Source organism: Bactrocera tryoni, chromosome 3, assembly GCF_016617805.1.
Source record: "Bactrocera tryoni isolate S06 chromosome 3, CSIRO_BtryS06_freeze2, whole genome shotgun sequence".
Lineage (NCBI taxonomy): Eukaryota > Metazoa > Arthropoda > Insecta > Diptera > Tephritidae > Bactrocera > Bactrocera tryoni.
The window spans coordinates 79485055-79499435 of record NC_052501.1 but is presented as its reverse complement, the minus strand read 5'-3'; the positions used below and the strand labels follow the sequence as shown (position 1 = coordinate 79499435).

The 14381-nt window shown below is 30.8% G+C and overlaps 1 protein-coding gene across 5 annotated transcripts in view; it reads right to left on the bottom strand.

The window, feature by feature from the left end:
- Positions 1 to 14381, bottom strand: part of LOC120772974 — a 45055-nt gene that overhangs the window by 23986 nt on the left and 6688 nt on the right. For 4 of the 5 annotated variants that reach the window (XM_040101885.1, XM_040101882.1, XM_040101883.1 and 1 more), the window contains 5 exons: positions 9917 to 10136; positions 9562 to 9848; positions 3888 to 4021; positions 2401 to 2670; positions 2144 to 2333 (listed from right to left, as the gene is read on the bottom strand). In XM_040101885.1, the coding sequence (XP_039957819.1) occupies positions 2144 to 2333; positions 2401 to 2670; positions 3888 to 4021; positions 9562 to 9848; positions 9917 to 10136 (1101 nt within the window). The remainder of the gene's footprint in view (positions 1 to 2143; positions 2334 to 2400; positions 2671 to 3887; positions 4022 to 9561; positions 9849 to 9916; positions 10137 to 14381) is intronic. The other variant, XM_040101884.1, reaches the window with a different exon arrangement.

Below are 14381 nucleotides of genomic sequence, written 5' to 3'. Positions count from 1 at the left end.
TATCCAAAAACTTATTAAATTAAAATAAAAAAAAAAACAAAAATAAAAAATATTAGAAAATAGAGTAAATAGGAAAAAATTAAAAAATATTTACAAAAAAAAATATAAAGGTAAAATCCATTAAACAAATTATTAAATTAAAGTAAAAAATAAAACTAAAATAAAAATTTTAAAATATTAGAAAACAAAATAAAAAGGAAACAATTAAAATAATATTTACAAAAAAATTAAAATTAAAGATATTAAAAATAAAATTTTAATTATTAAAAATTAACTAAACAAATTTTTATATTTTTTAGTTAATATACATATAATAATGAAAGTCAGATCCAAAATAATATAAAAAAAATTAAATTAAAATAAAAAAGATAAAACTAAAATAGCAAGAAAGAATTAAAAAATATAAGAAAACAAAATAAAAAAATATACATATGTACCTACATATATACATATGTATGTATGTATGTATGTACATATTTACATACATAAATAAAAATAAAATTTAGAGATATTAAAAATCAAGTAAAAATTAAAATTAAGAATTACAAATTATTAGAAAACAATATTAAAAGGATACAATTAAAAAAAAAATATATATAGTATATGTATATGAAAAATAATAATTAAAATTTAAGATATTAAAAAACTTACTTAAAAATGCCAAAAATATAAAAGATAAATCCAAAAAAATATATGTAAATATAAAAAAATAAAATTTAAAATATTAAGTAAAAATTAAAATTAAAATTTAACTTATAAAAAAAAGAAAAATAAAAAAAAAATGTTCAAATATATGAATATTTTTTAATGTATATTTATATTCACTGACGACATACATACATACACATGTATGTTTTTGACGACAACAAAAATACTTAGTAAACCATTTCCGAAATAGTCGAGCCTTCGTAACCCGAATTGTAAGCAATAAAAAAGGATTGGCACTGCAGGCGCATTTCTCAAAACTTTTTGGGAAAGACGGTCACAGGAACCACAACACTAACAATTAGTCACAAATTACTCGAAAACGAATTAGTAATCAAAAAAATTAAATAATGCTTAAAAATATTTGGGTGTTTTTTCTATTTTCCAATAACAACTAGTACCACGTTCGGAAAACTCTTCAACATTGACATTTGAATATAATTATAACCTGAACAGGTACATATATTAAGTTTGCCACGATGTTTATAACACCCAAAAAACGTCAGACTTTATAGAGTATATTACATATATAAATTATCAACGTGGCGAGCTGAGTCCATTTAGCCATGTCCGTATGTCCGCTCCTCTATCCATCTGTATATATGCGAACTAGTCTCTCAGTTTTTGAGACTTCGTTCTGAAATTTTGCTCACGTCCTCACCGAGATGCTGCTCAGAATCAAATGCTCGTATGGGAAACTATTTCTTTTGACGAGATATCTTCAGAAAATTTGGCATGGGTTATTGTCTAAGGCAATGATGCAATCTAAGAATAAACTGTTCAGATCGGACCACTATATCATATAGCTGCCAAACAAACTGGCTGGTCTAAGTGGACTAGTGTAACTGAAGTTAACTTTTTTCTTGTTTGTTTTTTATTAGCTTTCGCATATATTTTGCTACAACAACAATACAAATTGGGGTACCAAAAGAAAAATATACATTATATAGTACTGTATATAGAACGAATAGAATTATTGTCGACCAAGACCTCAAAGCAATTTTTTTCCAAATATATTACGAAAATATTTCAAAGCGTTTTAGCAAGAAAAGGGTATTTAACATAATGTTGTATATAAAAATATAATTAGCTAAAATTCTGACGTCAAATTAATTGTAAGTTCTTTAGATTAGATGTGGTTTTAAAAATAACAATAGGTTGGGGTTATTTTAAGAAATTCCTTTCTCCGCCCAAATGGCCTTATATTCGAAATAAAAATAAATTTCGTGCAGGAATTTACTGCAACGTAAAATAATAAAATAACTGTATTTACTTGACAACCGAAAATATGTATGTGTTTCAGCCGACTATGAAACTAAGTTCGAAATAGTTATAATAATATGGTTTTGCAGCCACCAAAGTAAAAAAAAATATTAATTTTTCTTTACATCTTTGCTAAAACTGAAAACAAATCCTTGAACAAATATACAAAACTTACCTCTTTGCTCGCATATAACACCCGCGCCAATGTCAAATCCGAATGCAAACCACATAGAAAACAATAAATCGATGTACTGGCAGGTGTTGAAGACACGGAAGGCGTAGACGGTGGTGTTGTTATGGTTAGGCCACCATGACGTGAGCCATTTGGTGAGCTCGAAGTGATCATCGGCGAAGGTATATTATATCTGTAAATATAAATACGTAAACATATAAGAAAACATATGTATAAGCATGTAAGTATTTGAGCTGTACCTTCGATGCTCCAATGGCACACGCTCAGCATCCATTGTCTCCCACTGGCGTGCCAAATAATTCACACAATCCTTACAGGCCAGCACACGATTATTATTATCATTATTATTGGCCGTATTGCCATTGCCACTTAGGCTGACATTATCACGACCACTATTGCTGCTGCCGCGTAAGCAGGGAAAATGCATGGCATGCGAATTCATATGTTCAGCGCTGGTGGATAACCATTCCATTTTATTGGCGGCGCAAAGAGTTTTGCAAATGTAACAACTATGAGAAGTAAGAAAATTTAATAAATAATTTTTTTTTAATTTTTATCAGTAAGAAAATTTAATAAAATATTTTTATATTACTTTTATATTCAGCAAGAAGTATTAATAAATTATTTTTATATTTTTTTCTTTTCAGCAAATATGAATATGTTACAAAAGCAATTTTTGAATATTTTATAATTATTTTTCGTATATAAACCGTTAGAGATTTTTTATAAAATTTAATTTTCTGCATTATTAAAGTGTAAAATTAAAAATTTAAAGAATTTCGGAAATTTTACTCGAGAGTATGAAAAAATAACAAACGCTAGCGATTTCAAAACTATTCACAATTTTTAAAAAAAATTTCAAAAAACAAAACTAGCGCCTTTTTCGCGCTTTTCGACTGTTTCAAATTGTATAAGCTAACACTTTAAGGGGTTACATGGGTTTACGGGTTTCAAAAAATCGATTTTTTTATTGTCCTAAATTTTCAAGTTGATCCGAGTAATAGTTTCGGAGATACAGCCTTGAGAACTTGTGTGCTGGCGGCTAGCCGGGCTAGGTGCGCCGTCTTCAAACGTGTTTTTCTCGAAACTAAATTTTTGAAGTCGGTTGGCAAGATTTCTCGAGAACTACTCAACCGATCTTCATGAAATTTTACGTAAGTCTTTGAGATATTCTTAAAGACTTGGATTAAGGATTTTTTTCGATTACAACTATTTGAAAAAAAATGTTGTGAAATTTACAGTGTTTTTGTAAAAATGTCTGAAAAATAAAAAATTTCAAGTTTTTTCTCCTACGTCCAAGTTCTAAGTTAAGGTTTTAACTAAAACACGATTATTTTTCCCCTTAAATGATCCTGCAAGGAGTTATCCTGCATCTTTTTTTCGAGGAGTCACCGGAAATGGCGTCACAATGGCCGAGTTTAAAATATTTTTTTTCCAAAAATTTCAGAATTTCTTTGTTAATAATATATGTTTGTAGCAATAAAAAAATAAATTTAAAAAAAATTTGATTTCTTATATGAGAAAAAAAAATTGAAAAAAATGCTGTTTTTTACCCGAGGAAACCCGTGTAACCCTTTAAGGTCATAGAAAAAAACAGAAAATTTTGTCGCATTTCTCACATTTTTTTTTTCAAAAATTTCTTGTATGACATTTCGTACATTTATACAACGTTTTAAACTGGTTCATATAAATAAAAATAAACCTACATATGTATATGCAAACTTACGGATATTGTCCACGCTCACTCTCGCCAGGGCCCTGAGATGAAGATGTCGGCGAATTGGGACGCGAATCACCCTGTCGTGCAAATTTGAAATCGCGCTGTGTGGATGGAGAACTATTTGAAATCGGTTCGTATGGCTGGAAAGGAAGTGAAATAGTTGGCAGGCACCTACATTACTACATTTACCGGACAATAGCTAAGACATAGTACGACATATAAATACAAATTCTAAAACATTAAGAAACCAAAGCTACAGCATGTACTTTCATATACATGTATGTATATATATAAGCAAATAATCAAAATATTACACACCGACAGTCAAAAGTTTAAATAACAATAAAGAAGCTATAAATCAAAAAATAGGTTTACACTGCCACTTTTCAAATCCATACTAAAGATAAAATTTTATGAATAAATATATTCTGCTGCTTGGTCACAAGCAGTGCTTTATAATCTAGAATATACGCACGAAATTTCTTATATTTATATTTTTATTTACTTAGCTAGTGTATTTATGTACTAACATAGCGGTATAAACCGGCAAATGCCACAAAGTCAACACCCACACACACACTCGTACACATTCGCAAACACACAACAGCACATGCACACCGAGGTAATTGCCGCAATTGAAAAGCGTTTACTTAAGCATTCTCGTGGTGATTAGATATCAAAGAAAGTCACTGCTGCTTACTGGTTTTAACTAATTCCTTGAAAGCGATGTGCGACATTTGGCTCAAGTTAAACATGCAGAGGTTAGCTGCAGCGAATGTTATCTCAAGCGCGTTGGACATTTGTTGCGTCGCCTTTTATACCTTTAATAGGGTACAACTTGGTGGAAATTTGTATACGACATATTCTGCTCAAAAGACCGCTTATTAGACGAAATTGCCGATAACGGACCACCATAGCATATAGCTGTCACATAAACTGTGCAATCAAAATTAAATTCCGTAAGGAAAACTTTTTTATTTTACAAAATATCTTTACGAAATTTGGTATAGATTATTCTCAAATGCAACGCTACAAGCTCCGTACATATTATTAAGATCGGACCACTATAGCATATAGCTGGCATACAAACTGACCGAAGAAAATTAAGTCCTTGTAAGGAAAACTTTTTTATTTGACAAGGTATCTTCATGGAATTTGGCAAGGATTATAATCCCAGACAGAGCTACAATATCCGAAGAAATTTTCTAGATCGAACCAATATAAAATATAACTGCCGTACAAACTCATTGATCAAAATGTAATCTTAGTATGAAAAAATTTTGTATTTGGCAAGATATCGTCACGAAATTTGGCATGGATAATTGCCCAAAACAACGCTAAAATATTCGAGGAAATTTTCTAGATCGGACCAATATAAAATATAGCTGCCATACAAACTCATTGATCAAAATGTAATCTTAGTATGAAAAAATTTTGTATTTGACAAGATATCGTCATGAAATTTGGCATGGATAATTGCCCAAAACAGCGCTAAAATATTCGAGGAAATTTTCTAGATCGGACCAATATAAAGTATAGCTGCCATACAAACTAATCGATCAAAATGTAATCCTAGTATGAAAAAATGTTGTATTTGACAAGATATCGTCACGAAATTTGGCAAGACAGCATTACAATTCTCGACATATTTTTTTTAGATCGGACCACTATAGCGTGTAGCTGTCATGCAAACTGATCGATCTAAATCAAGTTCTGGTATGGAAAACTTTTTTATTTTAGAATATATCTTCACGAAATGAGGCATGAATTATTGTCAAAGGCACCGCTACAATCCTCGAAATAATTGTTTAGATCGAACCACTATACACATACAAACTGAACGTTAAAATTTAAGTTTTTGTACGAAAAAATGTTTTATTCAAGATATCTTCACGAAATTCGATTTTATACGCTTTTATGTTATAAGAAATCCACCTGGGTATGTGTAGGGTATGACGACTTCGGTGCAGCCTAAGATAATGGTTGTCTAGCTTGTATTTATAATTTTATAAAATCATAATTCACTTTCGAATATATTTTTATTGCTGGCACACAGCACATATTGATGTCATCGTGCTGGCAGGGTCAACATTTATTTTCGTCACTATATTTAATCTGCTTTTGTGGTCTTCTAGACTTCGCCGCCGCAGTTAAATTTAACCTTAAGCAAGAAAGACGCAGTTATTAACCACGCTTCCTGCTAGGGTTATCGCAGTTTGGAGTATAAGCAATAAACGGACTGTAATAAATAAGTATTTTAAAATAATTTCGTACACTAAATGGCATATTTCAATTAAGCTGGCTCAAACTAGTTTAGATACCAATATAATTTCACAAATTTGACCATGAAGAATAAACAGTGATTGATTTCTTTGCTTTAAACCCAGTGAGCACTAAGAGCTGGTAAAAAATGAATACCGATGAAATCTAAAATTATTATGGAGAATGCTTTTCGATTTTTTTTAAACGCTTTTGAATTGCAAATCGTTTCAAAAATACCAATAGAGCACGTGGTTATTTTTTTTCGAAGTTTTTTATACGATTTGATTTGCATTTCGAATACTGGAATCTTACTGAGGCGAATCAAGGATATTGTTAGAAATTGTTAACAAACAAGTTCATATTGGCCTACTAAGTTGATACTTAAACTATAGAAAATAGTTACAGCACAAGATTTACAGTACATCATGTGCCCTTGAGCCCATTTAGTGATGTACGCTTGTTTGTAAGTACATCCCCGCGCTGGTCCTTCAGTTTTTGAGATATCGGTCTGAAACTTCGAACATGTCCTTTTTTCTCCAAGATGCTGCTCATATGTCGATACTGTCGATATCGGACTACTATAGGATATAGCTGCCATATAAACTGATCTATCAAAATCAAGCCCTAGTATGGAAAACTTTTTTATTTCATAACATATCTTCACGAAATTTGGCATGAATTATTGTCAAAGGCAGTGCTAAAATCTCCGAACATATTGTTTAGATCGGACCACTACAACATATAGCTGCCGTATAAACTGATCAATCAAAATTAAGTCGTAGTATGGAAAACTTTTTTATTTCATAAGATATCTTCACGATATTCGGCATGAATTATTGTCAAAGGCAGTGCTAAAATCTCCGAACACATTGTTTAGATCGGACCACTATAACATATAGCTGCCATATAAACTATTCAAACAAAATCGAGTACTAGTATGGAAACCTTTTTCATTTGACAAGATATTTTCAGGAAAAATGGCAACGGTTTTGTCTACGGAACGCTACAACCTCCCAACATTTTTTCGCTACCTTCCAATATATTTATTTAAACATCTCCTTTGCTCACTCAAGCCATTATTTAGCACAATGCTTATTGGGTGAAACCAGTAAATGCTATAATAAATAAGCATTCATACATATATACATACACACACATGCGATTTCATTTAATTTCCTAAGCGTATTATAAGCTCACTACTTTTTATGGGTAAATTTATTTGATAGCTCATTACGAATACAATAAATACTATACGAATAGTAAAACAAAAAATGTTTAGGCTTATTATCTTATCAGTGACATTTGTTGACTTGAATTTGTTCACATGTTGACATACTATTATTCGGTGTTATTGATAATGAAATTTTCTCAATATATATTTGCAAATACAAAAGCCGCAGTCATATAGCGTGCGTCAGGCAGGCAATTGTCATTAGAATGATATTGAGGTAGTGCGGCCAAAGCCAATTCAAATCTAATAATAAAAGCAGTGTTTAATTATCGCAAAAGCAAAACTTGAGAACTTTGAAGTGAAATGCTTCACTTGAATATTGAACACACTCTTACTCAACTGACGTCTACCACGAAACAACAAACACACACACACATACTGCAATGCGACAAGTTAGCCAACGAACGGCCTTCAGCGCGAAAAAATCGCAATCATCGCAATCATTTTTTTCTTTACTAAGCTTATAGACATTGTTATAGACGTAGTATAACAGCATTTTCTACATAGATTGTCACACATTTAGTATTTTTCCCATAATAGCGGAATTTTTGTAACAGTCACTACTGGCTGTCTGTCTGCTTATGTATCGGACTGATTGCTAGACGCATATTTATACCCTGAACAAGGTATATTACGTTTGCCAGGAAGTTTGTAATACACAAAAGGAAACGTTTGAGATCCTATAAAAAATATATGTACATATGTATATAAATGATCAGCGTGACGAGATAAGCAATGTTTGCCCGCCTATCTGTAAGCTTAGTTTTTGAGATAACGATTTGAAATTTGGCGCACGCTTTTTTCTCGCTAATAAACCGCTCATTTGTAGAAATTGTGGATATCGGGCTACTTACAGCTATAGCCGCTATACAAATTGAAGTATCAAAATCAAGTACTTGTATGAAAAACTTTTTTATTTTACAAGATATCTGCACGAAATTTAGCATGGAGTATTGTTTAAGGCAATGCTACAAGCTTCGAACAAAATTTTCGGCTTGGACCAATACAGCAAACACCCGCCATACAAACTGAAGTATCAAAATCAAGTATTTGTATGAAAAACTTTTTTATTTTACAGGATATCTGCACGAAATTTAGCGGGAAGTATTGCCTAAGGCAAAGCTACAATCTTCGAAAATATTTTCCGGATCGGAGCTTTACAGCAAATAGTTGTCATACAAACTGATCGATCGGAATCTAGTGCTTGTATGAAAAACTTTTTTATTTGACATGATATCTTCACGAAATTTGGTATAGATTATTGTCCAAGACAGCGCTATCATCTCCGAACATATTGTTGACATCGGACCACTATAAAATAAAGCTGTCATACAAACTGATCGATCGAAATCAAGATAAATAGCTTTTTATACCCTTTTATGGTACAATAAATACAACGGAGTAAGGTGTTATAGCTTCGATGTTAAAGTTTTATATTTTTTTGGTTTTCTCTGCTTCATGTTCTCCTGTTGTATTCTACTTCTGTTTAATCTTTAAATCATTTTGCATTCAATAGAGCGCGACAACGTGTACAATATATGAGTACAATGAATGCATGCTGCTGACGCTCGCTGACTCGTTGACTTGCTGACTTCTATATGTATAGTGAGTTGGTTGCTTGGCCTGATAAGGCAAAAGGTGACTGTTTTATTGCCCCCGAATGATAGCCTCTGTTACATGGAGTGGGCACCTTTATTGACATTCTACGTTATCACACAAAAAAAAAATATATAAGTGCCTGTTAATCGCATTGATGCCGCACGTATTTTTTTTAAATGCGTACTCATTTATTTATATATATTTATTAAGTATGTAGGAATATTATTTGTACTATTATGTAGTACACTTGAGTAAATATGTTTGTTTGTTTGAATGTGTATGAAAAAAATGCTGTTATACACATAGTCCGTGGGCCTATTAGAGCAAATATTTTGCAGTAGGGTAAAAATATTTTACCCACTTATTATAAGACACGTTAATAACACTCTAAGTATAAGCACTCAAACATGTATGATAAACACATTCGCACAAACGCAAACACACATGCATTAATTTGTAGCACAGAAATTTGAGGACTTGTGGCGACTGGCGGAAAAATTGATAAGCACCACTCAACACACATATCGTGGTCATAAATCAAATACATGTACGATTTTTTTTCATATCTTTGTTTTGAACTTAGCTCACCTTAAATTTCACATTACTTGTCGAATCCGAGTTGGCCAACGACTTCTCGGAGGGTGTGTAACGTCCTGCACCTTCAGCGCCTGTTGCGATCACATTGTTGTTGCTGAGGTTTGCGTCACCATCTACGCTGTAAATTGCACCGGCACCGCTACCAGCGGCCGCATTATTGTCAGCGGGTCCACCCGATATGCGACCGGTAGAGGTAGCCGCTGCCATTGTAGTGTTGTTACCACCTTCAGCCAAATATAAATGCTTTTCATAGCATGAGGAACATATTTGCACCATACCTTATGTAATAATTAAAGAAAATAAATTTAATTTTTAGTTTTTGCAAATAAAAAATCATACTACTCACCCTGTGGACTGATGGGACTAGCATTTTTAAAAGCTTTCATCGTTTTTATGAAAGGATAGTAGGGTTCGCGCTCTGCATTTGGACAGCAATAAACGAGCCGCAAACGTGAGGAGGGCGTGTCACCGCCACAGGTGTAACATACAAATGTGGTGCGTTCTGTGACGGATGTAGGTTTCTTACGTAACGTATAGGAGCGTTCATTTTCAGGTGTTTGTGTAGTCTAAAAAAATATATATAAAGAAACATATAAAACAAATATATTTATTTATTCAGTAAATCAGCGTGTAATATGTGTAATTTTAATTTACATTATTGCTTTTAAAACAATTTCCACCTACATCCATATATACACATAAAATATAAGTGCCATATTTTAGATAATATAAATAGTTCACACTTCAACAAAATTAACGAGCAAATAATAACGAATTTAATAACAAAATTAAATATTTGCTTTTTATAATAAATACAATAATTTCTCGGTGATTTTTTTTTTTTTTTTTCATTTTAAAATAACGCCCGTACGAATATTTAAGAAAAAAATTACTGTGATGCTTTAACAAATAAGTTTTAGATGAGGTCACTATTGAGAGAGAGTAATATCAATTAACTTCTCACCGAAGGATGAGGTCACTATTAAGAGAAAGTAATAATTATAAAATACACATTTTAGCTCAAAAATTCTATATTTTAAAATTTCTAATAAGAAGCATCAAAAGGTCCTTAAAAAATAAACTTAAAATATAAAATTAAAAAATAAATTTAAAACACAAGTAAAAAACATTTGACCAAAAAAACAAAAACGCAGGAATGAATTTAGAATTTTAGTTAGTATACTTTTTGAGAGTAATTTAAGGTCATTTAGAAAGTTTAAATATTTTCGTACAGAAAATTTGTAAAAATAAAAGTTTTCCTTACAAGAATTTTTGTTTGTATGGCAGCTACATTCTATAAGAGACCGATCTGAGACCATTTTTTCTAAGATTGTGTCGTTGCCTCAGGCAGAATCTATGCCAAATTTCGTGAAGATCTCTTGTCAAACAAAAAAGTTTTCCATACAAAAACTTGATTTTAATCGATCAGTTTGTATGGCAGTTATGTCTTGTAGTGGTTCGATTTTGGCGATTCCGACAAATGAGCTGCTTACTGAGGAGAAAAGGGTTTGCGCAAAATTTCAGTTCGATAACTCAAAAACTGAGGGACTAGATCGGGTATATACGGAAGGACGAAGATGGTTAAATCTTCTAATCTATATACTTTATAGATTCACGACGTTTCCTTCTGGGTGTTATAAACATCGTGGCAAACTTAATATACCCTGTTCATAAAGATATATTATTCAGTATCATATAATAAAAAGTAGATGCGCTTGAAGGGTAAAATACGATAGAGATACGCGCAAAGGGAATTATTTTGCCTTCAAAGATTATTTTACCTTGAAGAGATTTATTTTACTCTTCAGGTGTATACTATCGTTTTTCTTGTATAGAAAAATTTTAATTTTCTTTATATTTTTTACTTCATAATTTTCTTTTTTTCTAGTTTTTTTGGTATTGTTAAGTATTAAGCCTTTCCAAGTTATCATTGTATTTAAATTTTGGATTTTCTTTTTATATACACTTCAATATTGATATTGTTTTTAGTTTAACAATGCATATTTGATGAAAATTACATTTATATACATATGTAGTTAAATAATTGTAGATTTATCTTTTTAATCTTCATTTGATATTTTTATTAAATTTTTCTTTCAAACTTTTTTTCTATTTTTTCTATTTTTTATTTTTTATTTTTATTTTTTCTATTTTTTGTTTTTTTATTTTTTTTTTTTTCTATTATTATTATGTTCTTTTTATTATTTTTATAAATAGAAATTATTATTATTTTTGTTTTTCTATGTTTTTTTATTATTCTTTCTGTTTTTATCACTTTTACAAAAAATTGCAAGAAAATATGTAATTAAATAATTTTAGATTTATCTTTTTTTATTTATTTACTAATTTTTTCTATTTTTTATTATTATTATTTCAATTTTTTTTTCTTTCTTTCAATTGTTTATTATTTATTTTTTGTTTTTCTATTTTTTTTATTATTCTTTCTTTCTGTTTTTATCACTTTTACAAAAAATTGCAAGAGAATATGTAATTAAATAATTTTAGATTTAGCTTTTTATTTATTTACAATTTTTTCTATTTTTTATTATTATTATTTGAATTTTCTTATTCTTTCTTTCAATTGTTTATTATTTATTTTTTGTTTTTCTATTTTTTTTTTATTATTCTTTCTTTCTGTTTTTATCACTTTTACAAAAAATTGCAAGAAAATATGTAATTAAATAATTTTAGATTTATCTTTTTTATTTATTTACAATTTTTTCTATTTTTTATTATTATTATTTTCATTTTTTTATCCTTTCTTTCAATTGTTTATTAATTTTTTTGTTTTCTAACTTTTTATTATTCCTTCTTTCTGATTTTATCATTTTTTTCAAAAAATTGCAAAAAAAAAAATGATCACATGCAAAAGGAATCTGTAAAACATATTGAATAAGTCCCAAAAATTTCAGTTTAATGCTTTAAAATATCCGAAAGAAGATAAAAAAAAGAGACCGACTACAAAGAATGATAAAATATTGTAAGATTGTCGACGCAAAAACCGTTTAAATCCGCTGTAGCCATTCAATTAGAGTTAGGTGCACAAATTTCTTCAAGAACTATAAGAAGATGACTTGTGGACAAAAGTCTCTTTAGCAGATTGTCCCGAAAGTTACCAATGCTGAGCAAACGGCATAGATGCAATCGTAATCAGTTTGCAAAGCAATACATTAATTGGGTTGGAACTAAAAATTAAAAAAAAAATGGTTCGACATCCTCTGGTCGGATTAATGAAAATGATGGTTGGACAAAGAAATGTGCGCCAGCTACACGATTAAGTCCTTCAAACCCAAGGTAGTAATATAATGATTTGGGGCTATTTCTCTTGGCGTGGTGTCGGACCTATTTTTTGGATAAAAGAAAACATGGGCCGCAAAACATATGTTAAAATTTTAGATGAAGTCATACTTCCATATGAAGAAGGGAATTTGCTTTCAATTTGGTAATTTCAACAGGAGAGGGACCCAAACCATACTACCATAAAAGGTTCAAAATGTATGGTATTCATTGAGCACTTGTTGTAGCCTATATCAGTCTATGCCTTGAAGATGTGCATCTGAATTAGACGATAAAGGGTACGCTATAAACAATTCTCTATTAGTTCCCTTAAAAGATATTTTTTTATTTAATATATTATGATTAAATAACATAACATGTAAAGGGTGACCCAAGTAAAAGTACAAACAAAATTCCCGCATTTGAGACGAAGAGCAACCTGTAGAGATGCAAGAACTGCCATTTACACCGGAAAAACGTTTTGATGTGGTCTGTGGACCAGTGGAATCATCGGTTCATATTTCTTCAAAAATTATGGTCGTGAGAACGTAACCGCTAATAGCGACCGTTATCACGACATGGTAACCGACTATTTGTTGCCTGAAATTGAAGCTCGTGATCTCGGCGACAATTGATTTCAACAAGATGGTGCCACTTCCCACACAACGCATCAATCAATGGATTTATTGAGAGAACACTTCGGTTAGAAGATAATTTCACGTTCTGAGCCGGTTGATTTGGCCACCAAGATCGTGTGATATCACACCGTTAGACTTTTTCCTGTAGGGATAAGTAAAATTTAAAGACAATTCTTCTTTAAATCAAGCCTTGGAACAAAACATCACGCGTGTCATTCGCCAGTTACCAGTCGAAATGCTCGAACTAGTCTTCGAAAATTGTACTTAACGGACGAACCATCTGAGACATACCCGCGGCCAACATTTTTAAGTGATAATTATCAAAAAATGAATGCCAAAGAATGTTCTTTCAAATGATAGTGAATATTCCTTATTATATTGGGTAGTCGAAAAAATATATTCGTATTTTGTCAATAGATGTCGTTGCAGTCGTATAACTCCAGTGCTACCAATCATATTGTGTCATACCATATAGTGTTGGATAGGTGAGATTTTAAGCTTCATTTAACCAAAAAAAAATAACTTCGGGGAAGTTGAAAAAAAGTTACAGCTGTTCAAAAATGAGTGAAAATAATGAAGAAATTCGCTATATTTTGAAATTTTTGTATAAAAAAGGCAGAATACCACACAAACCACCAATGAAATTTGTGAAGTTTACGGAGACGATGCTGTATTTGTTCGTGTAGCACAACAATGGTTCGCTCGCTTCTGTTCCGGAAATTTCGAAATTTCGATTAACACTGATGAAAGTTTTACACTGATGGAATAATGCCTCTAGCGGAAAAATGGCAAAAAGTGGTCGACCAATATGGTACATATTTGTTTATTTATTTATTATTAAAAATATAAGAAAAAATCAGTTGAAGTTTTATTAGAAATGCGAAAAGACTTTTTCGA